The following is a 17,330-nucleotide window of genomic DNA, read 5'->3' as shown; positions in this document are numbered from 1 at the left end:
TCTCGCCGTGCTGGAAGCAGAGTTGCACGGCGTAGTAAAGCTTGTCCTGAGCGGGCGAAATGAGCACTGCTCCAGCCCCCGCGCCCTGGTGCGCGAAGGCGCCATCGAAATACATGACCCAGCCGTCTGGGGCCTCGCTCCCTGGTGAGGTGGATCGGTCTTCGCCTTCCTCAAGTGTCGGGGCATCCGTCCATTCCGCCACAAAGTCAGCGAGCGCGGCCCCCTTGATGACCCTGGTAGTGCTGAACTCCAACTGGAATGCTTGCAACTCGATATTCCACTCAGCGACCCTTCCGGCTGAGTTAGGGCTCCTGAGTACCCTCTCCAATGGGTAGGCTGAGACGACCTTGATGGGGTGGCCCTGGAAGTAGTGTCACAGCTTGTGTGAGGCCACCAGGAGTGTGAGCAGGAGTTTCTGGGGCATGGGGTAGCGCGCCCTCGCGTCCCGCAGTACGGTGCTGACGAAGTACACCGGGTGTTCGACGAGGGCTGGCACACTGTCGAGGCTCGGGTCCTGCGGAGATTGGGGCATATCCTGAGGTGGAGAGGTTCCTGAGACCTGACTGTCCTCAGGAGCTTCTGCGATGTTGCCCTACTGAGCTTGGTCTTCCACCGCTGATGCCATTGCTGCGCCTTCCTGACCCTGCACCACTTCAGCTCCGGCTTGGTGCAGCGCGCCCTTGGCTTGGCGCTCCTCCCGAACCGCCACCAGCGCCGCGCTGGCGGAGTACGGGGTGGCGGCAAGGTAGAGTACCAGGGGCTCGAGAGGCCGTGGTGCCACCATCACCGGGGGGCTGGTAAGGTATTTCTTGAGGTCTTGGAAGGCCTGGTCGGCCTCTCAGGTCCACTCGAACGGGCCCTTCTTCTTCATGAGCTTGAAGAAGGGTAAGGCGCGCTCTCCCAGTTTGGAGATGAAACGCCCTAACGCGGTCACCCACCTTGCTAGCTTCTGCATCTCTTTGAGGGTCTGTGGTGGGCTCATGTCCTCGATGGCGTTGATCTTCTCTGGGTTCGCCTCGATCCCTCTGTGGGATACGAGGAATCCCAGCAGCTTGCCGGAGGGGACACCGAACACGCACTTCTCCAGGTTAAGCCTCAAGTTCACTTGGCGCAGGCTCTCGAAGGTCTCCTCCAAGTCTTGAACCAACGTCCTCGCCTCACGAGACTTTACCACTATGTCATCGACATAGGCCTCTGTGTTTCTCCCGAGCTGCCGCCCCAGGGCGATGTGCATCAACCGCTGAAAGGTCGCACCTGTGTTGCGCAGCCCGAAGGGCATGCAGGTGTAGCAGTACACCCCACATGGTGTCAGGAAGGCTGTCTTCTCCACATCTTCCACCGCCATCTTGATCTGATGATACCCTGAGAACGCATCCAAGAAGCACAGCAGGTCACACTCGGCGGTGGAGTCGACAATCTGGTTGATGCGCGGGAGTGGGAACGGATCTTGGGGGCAGGCTTTGTTAAGGTTGGTGAAGTCGACGCACATTTGTTCCTTCCCGCCTTTCTTCGGCACTATGACGGGGTTCGCCAGCCATTCGGGATATCGAACTTCTCGAATGGCACCTGCAGCCTCCAGCTTGCGTGTCTCTTGGATGATGAAGGCCTGCTTCTCAGTGGACTGCCGTCTTGCTCGCTCCTTCACGGGGCGTATGTTGGGGCATACCCTTAGATGATGCTGGATCACCTCCCTCGGGACCCCTACCAGCTGATTGGGCTCCCACGCGAATATCTCCTTGTTCGCGCGCAAGAACCTCACCAAGGCTTCTTCTTTTCCCGGGTCAAGGCCGGCTCCTATGGTAAAGGTGGCTCCTGAAGACCCGTCCTCGTTGACCGGCACCTGCTTGGTTTCCGCCTTGTCTTGGGTGAACAGCTGCTTCTTCTTGGTAGGCGCGGCCTCCTTGGCCTCGGGGGTACCGGCGTCGGCGGGCTGTGCTGCTGCCGCGGTCTTGAAGGCGAGCCTGAGCGCCATCACGGCCTCCTTAGTGTCCCCCTTGATGGTGAGGACGCCCTTGCTCCCTGGCATCTTCATGAGGTTGTAGGCCGGGTGAGTCGCCGCCATGAACTGAGCGAGAGCCGGGTACCCGAGGATGGCGTTGTACGGGAGACCGATGCGGGCGATGTCGAAGTCTACCAGCTCGGTGCGGTAGTTGTCGCGTGTGCCGAAGGTGACAGGGAGGCGGATCTGCCCCAGAGAGTGGGCAGCTCCACCACCCACTCTCGAGAAGGGCTTGCTGAGGCTGAGCCGCTCGAGCGGCACGTGAAGAAGGCTGAAGGCTTCTACGGAGAGCAAGTTGAGGCCAGCACCGCCGTCGATGAGGGTCTTGGTAACGGCCACGTTGCAGATGGTGGGCGTGTAGAGCATTGGGAGCATTCTGGAGCCGGCGGTGGAGTCGGGGTGGTCTTCTGAGCCAAAGGTGAGGTCGGCCTCTGGCGTAGCCCAACCCGGCGGAGCCCCCGGGCGCTTGGAGGTGGCCCCGATCTGACGGAGGAACGGCTTGACGTGGCGGTCTGAAGGCGGTGCTTGAGAGCCGCCCAGCAGGGCCGCGACTGTGTGGTGCGCCGGCACCGCGTAGCGAGCGGTGAAGAGGTCGCGGAGTTCCCCCCAGGAGGCCACCGTGGATCCCGGGAGGTTGAGCAGCCAGGCGCGCGGCTCGCCGGCGAGGGCCATGGGGAACCAGTTGGCCATGATCTTATCGTTGCCTCCGGCTTCGAGGACAGCCTCCTCGTACGCCAGTAGGAACGGCGTCGGGTCTGCCGCGCTGTCGTAACACGGCGGCATCTCTGGCTTGAACTTGGTCGACCACCGCACTCGTTGTAGGGCGGGGGCCAGGGCTCGGTACCCAGACGCCCCGCTGTTGATGTCGGCCGCAGAGGTGGATGGCGGGGTGCCTTCCATGGGGTCAAAGTGCGGTGGCGCGGGGTGCAGGTTGGTGGAGACGAGCTCCGGCGCACCCCTACCTGGCGCGCCAAATGTCGGATGTGGGGTTCCGGCAAACCCTCAAGGTTCGAACACTAGGGTGCGCGCGAAGTCTTTCCCACCTACCGATCTACGCCCTAGCTCGCTAAGATCTCGCGGACGAACTCGACGAACTCACAACACAGAAAGACACGAGATTTATACTGGTTCGGGCCACCGTTGTGGTGTAATACCCTACTCCAGTGTGGTGGTGGTGGATTGCCTCTTGGGCTGATGATGAACAGTACGGAGGGAAGAACGGCCTCCTGAGGTTGAGGTGTTCTTGTGCTTGGTGACTTAGCGGGTGAGAGTTAGATGAACTGCTCGATGCCCCTACTGTGGTGGCTAGCTCTACTTATATAGGCCCTGGTCCTCTTCCCAAATATTGAGCGGGAAGGGAGCCAACAACGGCGGGCAAATTTGAAGGGGGGCAGCTAGTACAAGCTATCCTGACAAAAGTGGTCTTCGCCTGCGAAAAGCTCTGGTGGTGACGCCGTCTTGGGCTCCACAATGACCTCCGTCTTGCCGTCCTTCTGGTCTTGGTCTTGTTGCACCGATGTGGCAACCTTTGCCTGATCCCTCGGTACCCCTCGCCTGCGCTGGCTTCCTTAACACCAAAGAGGAAACAAGGACGCTGTGCGCGCTGGCGCCCGCCTGGCGTCGATCGTCATGGCTCATGTCACGAGAGCCTCATGAGGTTTGCCCCGCCTTGATATCTCCGCTCCTCGTGAGCCTGCCTGACTAGGCCACTCCTGAGAAGGTCTTGCGTCGTCCGCCTCGTGAGGATCTTGGATGCCTTGTTGATGAAGATGGGCCGTACGGCCTGCTGGCTTAGCCACGTCGTGGGCCGCAGGCAGGCAAGTCTGGGGACCCCCGTTCCCAGAACGCCGACACCTTCGGGTCCATAGTTATTAGCTAGATGGCTTCTTCTCTCTCTTTGAATCTCAATACAAAGTTCTCCTAGATCTTCTTGGAGATCTATTCGATGTAATTCTTTTTGCGGTGTGTTTGTCGAGATCTGATGAATTGTGGGTTTATGATCAAGATTATCTATGAACAATATTTGATTCTTCTCTGAAATATTTTATGTATGATTTGTTATCTTTGCAAGTCTCTTCGAATTATCAGTTTAGTTTGGCCTACTAGATTGATCTTTCTTGCAATGGGAGAAGTGCTTAGCTTGGGGTTCAATCTTGTGGTGTCCTTTCCCAGTGACAGCAGGGGCAGCAAGGCACGTATTGTATCGTTGCCATCGAGGATAAAAAGATGGGGTTTATATCATATTGCTTGAGTTTATCCCTCTACATCGTGTCATCTCGCCTAATGTGTTACTCTGTTCTTATGAACTTAATACTCTAGATGCATGCTGGATAGCGGTCGATGTGTGGAGTAATAGTAGTAGATGCAGAATCGTTTCGGTCTACGTGTCGCGGACGTGATGCCTATATACATGATCATGCCTAGATATTCTCATAATTATGCACTTTTCTATTAATTGCTCGACAATAATTTGTTCGCCCACCGTAATACTTATGCTATCTTGAGAGAAGCCACTAGTGAAACCTATGGCCCCCGGGTCTATCTTCCATCATATAAGTTTCCCATCTATTTTACTTTGCAATCTTTACTTTCAATCTATATCATAAACATACCAAAAATATTTATCTTATTATCTCTATCAGATCTCACTTTTGCAAGTGGTCGTGAAGGGATTGACAACCCCTTTATCGTGTTGGTTGCAAGGTTCTTATTTGTTTGTGTAGGTGCGAGGTGACTTGCGTGTAGTCTCCTAGTGGATTGATACCTTGGTTCTCAAAAACTGAGGGAAATACTTACGCTACTTTGCTGCATCACCCTTTCCTCTTCAAGGGAAAACCAACGCAGTGCTCAAGAAGTAGCAGCAGGGAGGTACCAAAGTAATCCAGGAGTGGATCACTGGACAGCGGTCAAGAACATCCTGAAATACCTGAAAAGGACTAAGGATATGTTTCTCGTATATGGAGGTGACAAAGAGCTCGTCGTAAATGGTTACGTTGATGCAAGCTTTGACACTAATCCGGATGACTCTAAGTCACAAACCGGATACGTATTTTTATTGAATGGTGGAGCTGTCAGTTGGTGCAGTTCCAAGCAGAGCATCATGGCGGGATCTACGTGTGAAGCAGAATACATAGCTGCTTCGGAAGCAGCAAATGAAGGAGTCTAGATGAAGGAATTCATATCCGATCTAGGTGTAATACCTAGTGCATCGGGTCCAATGAAAATCTTTTGTGAGAATACTGGTGCAATTGCCTTGGCAAAGGAATCCAGATTTCACAAGAGAACCAAGCACATCAAGAGACGCTTCAATTCCATCCGCGATCAAGTCAAGGAGGGAGACATAGAGATTTGCAAGATACATACGAATCTGTATGTTGCAGACCCGTTGACTAAGCCTCTCTCACGAGCAAAATATGATCAGCACCAAGACTCCATGGGTGTTAGAATCATTAAAATGTAATCTAGATTATTGACTCTAGTGCAAGTGGGAGACTGAAGGAAATATACCCTAGAGGCAATAACAAAGTTGTTATTTATATTTCCTTATATCATGATAAATGTTTATTATTCATGCTAGAATTGTATTAAACGGAAACTTAGTACATGTGTGAATACATAGACAAACAGAGTGTCACTGCTATGCCTTTACTTGACTAGCTCGTTAATCAAAGATGGTTAAGTTTCCTAGCCATAAACATGAGTTGTCATTTGATGAACGGGATCACATCATTAGAGAATGATGTGATTGACATGACCCATCCTTTAGCTTAGCACTTTGATTGTTTAGTTTATTGCTATTGCTTTCTCCGTAACTTATACATGTTCCTATGACTATGAGATTATGCAACTCCCGAATACCGGAGGAACACTTAGTGTGCTATCAAATGTCACAACGTAACTAGGTGATTATAAAGATGCTCTACAGGTGTCTCCGATGGTGTTTGTTGAGTTGGCATAGATCGAGATTAGGATTTGTCACTCCGATTGTTGGAGAGGTATCTCTGGGCCCTCTCGGTAATGCACATCACTATAAAGCCTTGCAAGCAATGTGACTAATGAGTTAGTTGTGGGATGTTGCATTACGGAACGAGTAAAGAGACTTGCCGGTAACGAGATTAAACTAGGTATGATGATACCGACGATCGAATCTCGGGCAAGTAACACGCCGATGACAAAGGGAACAACATATGTTGTTATGCTGTTTGACCGATAAAGATCTTCGTAGAATATGTAGGAACCAATATGAGCATCCAGGTTCCGCTATTGGTTATTGACCGGAGATGAGTCTCGGTCATGTCTACATAGTTCTCGAACCCGTAGGGTCCGCACGCTTAACGTTCGACGACGGTATGTATTGTGAGTTATGTGATTTGATGTACCGAAGGTTGTTCGGAGTGCCGGATGTGATCACGGACATGACGAGGAGTCTCAAAATGGTCGAGACGTAAAGATTGATATATTGGAAGGTTATGTTTGGACATTGGAAAGGTTTCGGATAGGTTCGGGCATTTTCCGGAGTACCGGGGGTTACCGGAACCCCCCGGGGGGTTAATGGGCCTTCATGGGCTTTAGTGGAAGAGAGGAGGAGGCGACCAAGTGGAGGGGCGCGCCCCCCAAGCCCAATCCGAATTGGGAGGGCCCCCCCCCCTTTCCTTCTCTCCCTCTTCCTCTTTCCTTCCCCTCCTAGTTGGACTAGGAAAGGGGGGAACCTACTCCTAGTAGGAGTAGGATTTCCCCCTTGGGGCGCACCCCATGAGGCCGGCCGGCCCCCTCCTCCACTCCTTTATATACGGGGGAGGGGGCACCCCATAGACACACAAGTTTATTTCTTAGCCGTGTGTGGTGCCCCCCTCCACAGATTTCCACCTCGGTCATATTGTCGTAGTGCTTAAGTGAAGCCCTGCGTCGGTAACTTCATCCACACCGTCGTGCTGACAAAACTCTCCCTCAGCCTCAGCTGGATCTAGAGTTCGAAGGGACGTCACCGAGCTGAACATGTGCAGATCGCGGAGGTGCCGTGCATTCGGTACTTGATCGGTTGGATCGCGAAGACGTTCGACTACATCAACCGCGTTACTTAACACTTCCGCTTTCGTTCTACGAGGGTACGTGGACACACTCTCCCCGCTTGTTGCTATGCTTCCCCTAGATAGATCTTCCGTGATCGTAGGAATTTTTTTTGAAATACTACGTTCCCCAACACTACGCTTGTCGGTGGAGAATTGGGGAAGAAAAAGTTTTATAGTCTATGACAAATGAGTCCCATAAGTAGGGAAAGTTTGGAGGCTCTGTGCTTGCCAATTTTAGTTTACGGGTTGCCTTGGTAGCCTCCAAAATAATATGGAGTGTCCTCCATAGGCGTTTCAGAGGCTACATATATGGCACCTCTGCTAGTAGAGTCGCTATGAGAGAGCTTTCATGAAGCTTCCACTCACGGGTAACATTGCTCATGCTCACATTAAGGAATTTTGTCACAAGCTACAATCCTGGACACGTGGATATCCATTGATTCCACCATGCCTAATCACATCAAGCAGTTTTTGACACCTGATTTCCTCTCTCCGCCAAACTCCAAACTGGATCGACAGTCACAATTTAATTAAATTTCACATCATGTTCATCAGTAAAAACTAGATTTCAGCAATATATAAGTGAAAAGGGGTGTGAGAATTAGTAACATGGAATGTTCCACATATGCAACAACTCTACACCAGGTCACTAATTGCACAACTAGAGGCTACTTGGTTTGTTGTCAATATTTAGCATGCCAACGTTTGACAGATCTAACAAATTAGCTACCAATTGGTTGTCTACCAATTTCTCTTTCCAATCTCATAAAAGTCACTAACTTTAGAGAAATATCCTCGTACACCCCTAGTGTAGGTGGTAGATCCTACTTCTATCTTTTGTGGGAGTTCCTTGTGGATGTGTATACATATATTAGATTTTATTTTATTTTTGAGGAGAAGATGAGGTTTTAGATCGTTTAGCCATATGACGTGTCGGTGTGAAAACAAGTGTCGGTGTCAAACCGACAAATCTCGGGTAGGGGGGCGAGCTGTTAGATCGGATCGATGGGTAACAGGAGAAGAACACACATCGGATTTATCCAGGTTCGGGCCTCTCTATGGAGGTAAAACCCTACGTCTTGCTCTTGTTTATATTATGAAGGTATCGAAGTACATAGTTGATCTACGTCGAGATCGTACGTTGTGGTCTAAACCCTAATGGCATGATGGATGAATGAATGCCTTCTACGGACGAAACCCCCTGGTTTATATAGGCACCAGGGGTATCTAGGGTTACACATGGTGGTTATCCTCTAAGGATTTACATGCCGAATCTAAATATACTTCAAGTACACACCAAGTCTCTGGTTGCCATGCTTCAAAGGTCTCCGGAATCTTGCTTCCCCAATGGGCCAGTCGTCTGTTCCATACATTAGGCCAGCTGGGCTAGGACCCCCTAGTCCAGGACACTGTCGACAAGGCATCACAAGCAAAGGAGAGGTTGTCAAGCAGTGGTGGGGCTTGACGGAGGTTGTTAAGGGTGTAAAGCAGAGTTGAAGGGGCTAAAAGGACAAAGTCTACTTAAACTTTGATAATCTTCTAAAATTTAAATTAAAAATTAATGGTATTTTTCACATAATTTCTACAAGATAGGGGGGGCATAGCCCCCCTTGGCCCTAGTGAAGTTGTGCCACTATTGTATTGCCTCTCTGTTATCTTCTTAAGTATGTGCTGCCCTTGACAAAACTGAGAAACCCCCAGCTTTTGTTTTCATATATATATATATATATATATATATATATATATATATATATATATATATATATATATATATATATATATATATATATATATATATATATATATATATATATATATTGCACTTGCAAGCCATCACAAAATATAGAAAGACGTCAAAGGGGAATTAGCAATTCTGTCTGGGACTTATGATTTCACAATTGCATTGGATAGTTTTATAAGAAAGACTAAATAAAAACCATAGTCGAGTACTTATATAATTTGTTTGCGTCACATTCTTAGTGTCCCTCTCGACTTTTGTACAATAAGCCACTCAGCCGCTTCAGAAATTTCCCAACTTGGCGTCTCTCCTAATATGCTCGCTTCATGTGTTCATGTATTTGTGGTTTTTGAGTCAATTTGGCCTCATGAATTTTCGCTCTAACATAATTGCTAAATCACAAGATGCTATTGTACTCCACAAACAATAAATGCAAATAGTCATTGCTTAATTGTAGTACTTACACACAAACACAAGGCATTCATCACGAACAGGCGCATGCACAATACCATTATTTTTATTCCAGCACTTGGTGATCATCTCTCGGGGGTGCAGTGCACCAAAACCTGATTGACTGAGTTCACGTATACTACATGATGGGGAGAGGAGGGGCCGATGGTGCCGGCCAGAAAGGGAACTCGGACTCGGGCCCAAAGCTTGCCGAAGTAAAACAATACCACTGCTTGCGACAGAAGTAGAGAGCAGTGATGACGACGGCGATGATGACTATGGCTGCCCCGACGGTGATGCCGGTTATGGCTCCGCCAGACACATGGCGGTGCTACCGTGGTGGCTTCTTATAGCACCCTGATAATTAAGCTACAGTGATCCACTACTAATGGTGATATGTCATCACAATTACTGTTGCTAATCCTCACTTGATCCCAAACACAATTCAAATTCAAATTTAAATCAAAGTCAAATAATGAAAGTTCCCAAACATGAAAACAAAATGATCAAAATGTGGCAAATAATCCATATATAATTGTGGTGGAGAAACCAACATTTTATAAAGTTCTTAAATGCCCTAAAATAATTAAAACAGGGGCTAAAACAATTATTTAAATGCTTTTAAATCATAAAAAATGCAAAGTATTTTATTTAAATACTAAATCTAATGTGGTTGTGACCCAATTTATAATACTAATTTAGGTGCTAGATTTATATTTTATAAAACTAAAATAATATGAAAATAAAATGGAAAACAAAAACAAAAAATAAAAACAAAAAAAGGGCCAGGCCAGACTGGGCCTTAGGCCACAATGGCTGGCCCAGCCGACCCAGCCCACTCCCCACGGGTCGTCTCCTTCCCTGCACTGTTCGGCCGCCCGGGCACACGCCCGAGCGCGGTGGCCGCCCGACCGCCTCGCCGGCCTAGCCAGGAGGGGATAAGGGCGCCGGCACCGTGCCTCCTCGATCCCCTCTCCCACTCGCCCCACTCGATCTCCCCTCTTCTCCCTCACCTGCGCTCTTTCCCTCTCCAGATCCGCTCACGCCCGACGCCACAATGCCATGGCCGCCGTTGCCCTCGTGCTCCCCGTCGCCTACGAGCCCCACTAGCGTGTCCAGGAGCGCCGCCGCTTCCCCCCACTTCGACTGCAGCCACGCGCGCGAGCTGGGAGGCACCCCATCGCCACACGTCGTCGTCTTCTTCCTCGTCGGCCCCGGCGCCTTCTCCGTCGACTCCGACCGCCCGGTTGCTCCTAGATCCCCAACGGGCCACCTTCTGCCCCCGCGGTGAGCACCGCATCCATCCCCCTCTCCCCGTGCTCTCTTTCGTAGCCGTAGCTCGCCCCGGTCGCGCTCGTGCTCCCGCCGCGATATCTGAAACATATCAAGTGCATCATCATGACCATTCACGATGGAGTAATAATTATCCAATAATTGGCATATTATTATTATTTATTTGTGAAAATTTAATTGACATATTATGATCTCATAGTTAAGGCCAATACATTTTTATCCAAGATTCCAAGCATTGCCTGACTGAGATTTAACTTTCATGCTCTCATCAAGGTAATATCACTTGCTTGAGATATTAAACCATTTAATTTTCCATTTTAATACATAAGAAGTCAATAGATTGGACAACACACATCTAGATGAAGTCTACCTTTGGTTAGCCTCCACATGTCACAATCCTCATCCTCATAAACTCATCCATCGGCCAAAGCATGTGCTGTTGCATAAGACACATAGGGCCATGTGTAAAGTAATTTTGTAAAACAATACTGATTTTGTTTCAAATTAATTGAAGCTCTAGTTTTATACCGAGTTATTTTCTTAAGTTTCATCAAACCGATAGGGAGATATATCAATAGTTAAAACATCAAATTTATTCCGTTATAAAATAGACTTGATGTTTTTCTTAGTAAAATAGATTCAATGTTCTAGGTATTAACACATTTACCTGTGGACTTGGTCAAATATAGAGACGTTTGACCTATAATAACAAAGCTAGAACTTTGAAATGGAGGGAGTACTTTTTCTAGTTGCAAAAAAAAAAGCAATCTAGATCTAGATATGTCAACGTATATATATATATTTTTTATGTGGATGCAATTTTTTGGACAAAAATACCAACTTTGCTTCGGTGTAAAAAACCAAGGTCAACATATACTTTTTCTAGAAAAAAATGGTGTATGATCCGGTTCTATGTTTTCATTAAGGTCAGTGTATAATTTTGTCCAAAAAAATGTTTGTGGAGGAAAACACCAATTTATATCCCTCTGAACACGGATTTTTTTCGTTGTTGAGGGGAATTTTGACAAGTCATATGAGACTCGACATTATATGTATGTTTGATACTCTTGAGTTCTTTGCATTTTTTATATCGATTTCTTTATGATTTCATCATTTTGTTTCGTTTCCTTTGACCTTTATTTCCAACAATTCCTTAAAAAAAATACTACTCCCTCGATCCGAAATAAGTGACAAAGTTTTGAATTGATATAAAAAAAAGTGTCGCAGTTTTGAATTGGATATAAAAAAAGTGCAGTTTTGAATTGGAGTTAGTCCAAAATCGTGACACTTATTATGGATCAAAGGTACTCCCTCCGACCCACCATAATAGGCTGCAAACTTTGTGTTTTTGAGAAAATAATACGAAATCACTAATTAAGGAGTACTCGTTGCAAAGAACACTCCACTTTCCCAGGTCGCGACAAGTGGCGCACATGCAGCGCGCCACTTGTCGCAACATGAGAGTTTTCCCTTTTTTCGTAGATCCGTTTATTCAAAATGTTTTATCTCTTAAACCGTGCGTCCAAATCTCGAACCGTTTTCACCATTGGATTCCTCACGTCGAGATCTTCAAAACTAGATCCAATGTCGATAGGTTTTGACGAACTTTTTTTTCACGAAAAAAACGGACGAAAAAACGAACCGGGAGCACGGTTTTTTCCCTTTCCGAAAGAGCACGTCCGTGCCTCTCGCGAAATCACAACCGTGCCTCTCGTGAAAGCAAAACGGTGACTCTCGTGGAAGGAAAAAAAACAGAAAACACGTTTTTTTTCGTTTCCGAGAGGCACGGCCGTGACTCTCGCGAAAGAAAAAAAACAGAAAACGCGTATTTTTTTCCCTTTTCGAGAGGCACGGCCGTGACTTTCGCGTAAGCACAACCGTGCCTCTCGCGGAAGCAAAACCGTGACTCTCACGAAAGAAAAAAACAACAGAAAACGCGTTTTGTTTTTCCCTTTCCGAGAGGCACGGCCGTGACTCTCGCGAAAGCACAACCGTGCCTCTCGCGGAAGCAAAACCGTGACTCTCGCGAAAGAAAAAAAAACAGAAAACGCCTTTTTTCGTTTCCGAAAGGCACGGCCGTGACTCTCGATAAAGCACAACCGTGCCTCTTGCGGAAGAAAAACCGTGACTTTCGCGAAAGGGAAAAAAAAGAAAACGCGTTTTTTCGCGTAAAAAAGTTTTTTTCGAAAAAAAATTTGATCGAAAAGCTAAGAAAGACTGGGGGAAAACCAAAATGTCGAAAAAACCCAGAAAAAACCGTTTAAAAAGCCGAAAACGCGTGCGGAAAAAAAAAAAAAAACAAAATCCGAAAGGAGCGTCCAGAGCGCGACACGTGGCGAATGGCTGAGAGCGCGTCAAGTGGTGCTGATCGTTACGAGGCTCCCGAAGAAGCACTCGTTAACTAGTTGCTCCCGACAATAATAGGCTGCAAACTGAAATAACACAACAAATGGAGAGAGAGAAGCCCATCGACTACGACCCAAAGCGGTTCCGGCCCACTGCATCCATCACCGTCGAACCGCACAAGTTAGGACGGGTGTCCCGATCCAACGTCTGCACGACACCGGCTCAGTCGATAAAGGCAGCGCCACTCCCCGTCGCCTCGGGAAGCTTCCGGACTCCACGCGAACCTTGATCTCCTCTCCTTCCTCCCCTCGGGCGGCGCAACTCCCCGATCGATCCTCCCCGCCCGCGGTAAGCTTCGCTCGATTTGCTCGGTAGCTTGGTTCCCTGTGATCATCCGTCTGATATACTTTACCTAATCACCGCGATGTATTCCTGATCCCGGATTTCGTGTGATCCCCGAGGAAATTTAAGCAGTTTATATTCCAAAATTATTGCCGGTCCTGATTGACGATTCCGCTCATGATAGAAGATGTAAGTGGATGATGGATTGCGGTTGTAATCGCGTCTCAGATCTGTTGGTTCGTTAGACCGTCTGGATAGGTCTGATCTCTGAAGCAAATTCGGCGCAGCAGCGTTATATAGTGTAGTCGTTGCTCTGAATTTTTGGGTGCCAGTGTTCATGTTCATCTATGCGCATAATAGCTGTCGGGGTAGCCGCTGTTTCATTGTAAACTGTTTGTCATTCCCTTGTGTTGATTCGAGAAAACTTTCTTGTGATCTCCTACTGTTTGGTAAACTGCGTGGATACTTAAAAAGTCATGTTCGCCCTTTGACCCTGCGGGCCTGATAGTGTTAGTCTTTTAGATGATAGCTTGTGCGCGCAATTGGTTTTTCTATACTTGAAGATCAGACAAAATAACTGAAATCTGTAGTGAACTATCCCTGTGAAGTCATATAAGTTACTTTTAGGAAGGTAATTATATAAACTTACAAACTTGTGTTTTAGTGTCATCTCTAGCAATTAATGTTTGCATCAATGTAACTATATACTATGATTAAATTTTGAATGAGAAAACATGTGATGATGAAGCGATGACATCTTGTACAATGGACAAAATAACGATGTTTTGAGCGCAAAGCGATCATTACAATCTTCTCCCTATTCGAACATAGATTATCCCTTCAAGTTAGTGCTTGATGGTTAGGTTATCCCTTACTTAATCTTCATTGCACATACGTTGTTGATTTATGAAGTATGTCCAAATAGGCTAGTATGGTCATTTTGTGGCGCATGGAATTGTTTTAGTAATAATGCTTTATGGTTTTACTGTAGACCAATATGAGAAGAGGCTACAGCTACAGTCCATCCCCGCCACCAAGAGGCTACAGGGGAAGGGCCCGTAGCCCAAGTCCCCGTGATCGTTATGATGGTCGGGGTAGAGATCTCCCAACCAGCCTTTTGGTCAGGAACCTTCGTCGTGACTGCAGGTAAGGGTTTCACTGAACTTCCCAGGCTAGTACTAGCATGTATTTTTATATTTCTGCAATTTCTTACCTAAACTCATCTTGGTGTTAAACATGTTCAGAAACTGTGGTAAATGCATCTGTGACATTCTATCCTCATTTTATTTTGATGAAGAAATGTGTGTTCATCTTCAACTAAGATAGTTCTGTAAGTCTAATAGTATATACATTTAGTTTAAAATATAGCTTGGTGGTATAATAAGATAAGCCCATCTTCGGTTGTTGCACTGTGCCTTTCCATGTGGGGGATTCAGCACTAATGAGGCATCAATTTCAAAATGCATCCAGGAATAGGCAATTTGGCATATGTGTTAGCTAAACTCTCTCCTAGGCCAAACTAGCGTGCATTTTCATATCTGGTGTATATAATATTTGTGGAATTTCTTACCTAAACTCACCTTGGTGTAACACATTCAGAAAATATGGTAAATTCATCTTTGACGTTCTATCCTCATTCTAATTTGAAGCATGTGTGTATTCATGTTCAACTAAGGTAATTTTTTAAGTCTATACATTTAGTTTTGAATATAACTTGGTGGTAATAAATAAGCCCATCTTCGGTTGTTACAGCATGCCTTTCCATGTGGGGGATCAGCACTAACCTATAGGGATCAACTTCAGAATGCATCCTTGAATAGGCAATTAGTCACATGTGTTACCTCTTGCTCTCTGCTGCTTAACTGGCTTTTGTCTGTGCGCGTCTCTCCCCCTTCCTATCTTGCTGTTTCTTAAGTTATCAATATTTTTTATTCTTTCCATGTAAGTGATGTGAATTTCTTCTCTCCTCCTAGCCTTTTTAACTCATCATCAATTATGAATGCAGGCCAGATGACCTTCGCCGACCATTTGCACAGTTTGGTCGTCTTAAAGACGTATATATTCCAAGGGATTACTATACTCAGTAAGGCACTCTATCTAGACTTGTTCATTGTCCATTACAACTGTAGATATTAGCAATTTTTCGCAGTAACATACTGATATCCATATTTGCTATTCGAGCTTTTAGGGCTCATGCCGCTTTAGTCATAGGATAATCCACCTCGCAAGATAGTTGTTTGCAATATAGTTGTATCAGCGTACATTAAATACTTTTGTGAACCCCTTGGAATTAACAGTGGAAGTAATCTTTTGAAGACAAGTGTTAAGAGTACTGTTGAAGAGAAGGAAAGATAGAGAAGTTGCAAGTTAAGAAACATGCAGTTAAAGATTATTGTTGAAGAGAATGGAAGAAATAGAGACTTGCAAGTTAAAGAGACATACAAATGCAACTAAGATCATTATTGAAGAGAACGGAAGATATAGTTACAGGTTTAAGAGATTTGCAAGTGATCATGAAGAGTTCGAAGTCTGTATTAGAACTCTTATGAAGTGCAAGGTCAGCAGCCGAGTGCACTTTTTACTTGTTTTACTTAATCTGCGTGTGTCTTTGACTATTGGAAGTTGACACTGGTTTGGTTGCTGTGTACTACTTTGAAGAAATTCTGTTATATTGCTCAGGACCATAAGCTTTTAATAACGCCTTTTAAGGATGGATATGATCTTTCTACTTTGTTGGGTCCGTTGCAGGGAGCCGCGGGGATTTGGGTTTGTGCAATACTTTGATCCCAACGATGCGGCAGACGCTAAATACTACATGGATGGACAGGTCATTCTTGGTAGAGAAGTTGCAGTTGTTTTTGCACAGGAGAACAGAAAGAAGCCTGCTGAGATGAGAACCAGAGAAAGGTTTGCTGCTTGTTTCTTTGCACCCACACGTAGCTTGTCATTAGTTTAACTCCAAATGCCGGCCACTCAATTGACTATTTGTTTGCACATTCTGCAGTAGCAGAGGTCGGTCTTACGATCGGAGGCACTCTCCTTCCCCAAGGCGGCGGCCATCTTACCGCGGCCGAAGCTACTCAAGGTGTGCATGCTCTTCTTTCCAGCTTTCAGTGTAGCTGCTGGAGACTTTAATACAGCACGATTCTTGATCTTTTTCTCCACCTAATGATACGCTGAACCTGCCGCCTTTTGACAGGTCTCCATCACCTCGGCCCGCAAGGCGGAGGTTCAGAGACGAGTCTCCCTCGCGCTCCCGCTCGCCCAGTGGATCGAGGAGCGCGAGTCCATTGGATGGGAAGTATGGCAGGTCCTCACGAAGAGAGAGGTCGATTTCGGTTAGCGGATGAAGCAGCAGTAGCTCTGCTGGGGTTTCTAGAACTGTAGTGGACTTGCTCGTGGGAATCTAAGTTTGCTATCGCTTTTGCGAACCGCGTTATCCGTGGATTTATAGAGAAGATTGCCGTCATGTATCAGCAATAGTATGTCAAACTATGTCTGCGACTCTCTGTACTTTTGCACTAGATTATTCAGCGCATAAAATAAAGATGACTCTGCATTGCATATTCGTCACTGGCATACACAGGGCTGGGGTAAATGCTACTCCCTCCATAGAAATATAAGAGCGTTTAGATTACTAAATAGTGATCTAAACGCTCTTATATCTCTTTTACAGAGAGAGTAGTTGACAGCAGAGCAAGGAACTGCCCCAGCTGAAATGCTGTCATCTTATTTTCAGCTTCTGAATTTTAAGCTCAATTTGTGCTGAAGGTGAACGGCGTAATTTGATAGCGATGTTTAGAACGGTCCATTTTTCCTTGAATTATATATACCCTTTTGATGGGAATACCTGCACAAGAATGTTTTCTTTCATGCAAGATCGGTGCATCGGTTTCTGCGTGAACATAGGTGCGTCATTTCCACGGCCGGTGATCGTGAACACAAAAGTACACAATGCCAGATGGACAGACGCGGCGTACATAAATGAAGAGAGTTTTATTTTTTGAGACAAGAGAGGGTTTTTTTAAGCCAAATGAAGAGGTGGGGGTGCGTTTGGTTCTTTGGCAAAAAACTTTATTGCCTTGCTAGGCTA

At 46.6% G+C, this 17,330-nt stretch overlaps 1 protein-coding gene across 1 annotated transcript; it reads left to right on the top strand.

The window, feature by feature from the left end:
* Positions 1-13,089: 13,089 nt before the first annotated feature.
* Positions 13,090-16,805, top strand: LOC109756113 (serine/arginine-rich SC35-like splicing factor SCL33). The gene is made up of 6 exons (XM_020314970.3): positions 13,090-13,243; positions 14,229-14,383; positions 15,243-15,320; positions 15,986-16,144; positions 16,242-16,322; positions 16,437-16,805. Exons 2-6 carry the CDS (start codon positions 14,235-14,237, stop codon positions 16,585-16,587), a joined length of 618 nt encoding a protein of 205 aa, XP_020170559.1. The 5' UTR covers positions 13,090-13,243; positions 14,229-14,234; the 3' UTR covers positions 16,588-16,805.
* The last annotated feature ends 525 nt before the right edge of the window (positions 16,806-17,330 follow it).

Source organism: Aegilops tauschii, chromosome 2 (genome assembly GCF_002575655.3).
Source record: "Aegilops tauschii subsp. strangulata cultivar AL8/78 chromosome 2, Aet v6.0, whole genome shotgun sequence".
NCBI classification, from domain to species: Eukaryota; Viridiplantae; Streptophyta; class Magnoliopsida; order Poales; family Poaceae; genus Aegilops; species Aegilops tauschii.
Note: the sequence above shows the minus strand (reverse complement) of the source record. Positions and strands in the feature narration are given on the sequence as shown.

Bases quoted from the DNA above. Each gene is read 5' to 3' on its own strand.
- LOC109756113 (XM_020314970.3), top strand. From the start codon at position 14,235: ATGAGAAGAGGCTACAGCTACAGTCCATCCCCGCCACCAAGAGGCTAC. The intron at 14,384-15,242 runs GTAAGGGTTTCA...TTATGAATGCAG, and splicing joins AACCTTCGTCGTGACTGCAG to GCCAGATGACCTTCGCCGAC. The intron at 16,323-16,436 runs GTGTGCATGCTC...GCCTTTTGACAG, and splicing joins CGCGGCCGAAGCTACTCAAG to GTCTCCATCACCTCGGCCCG.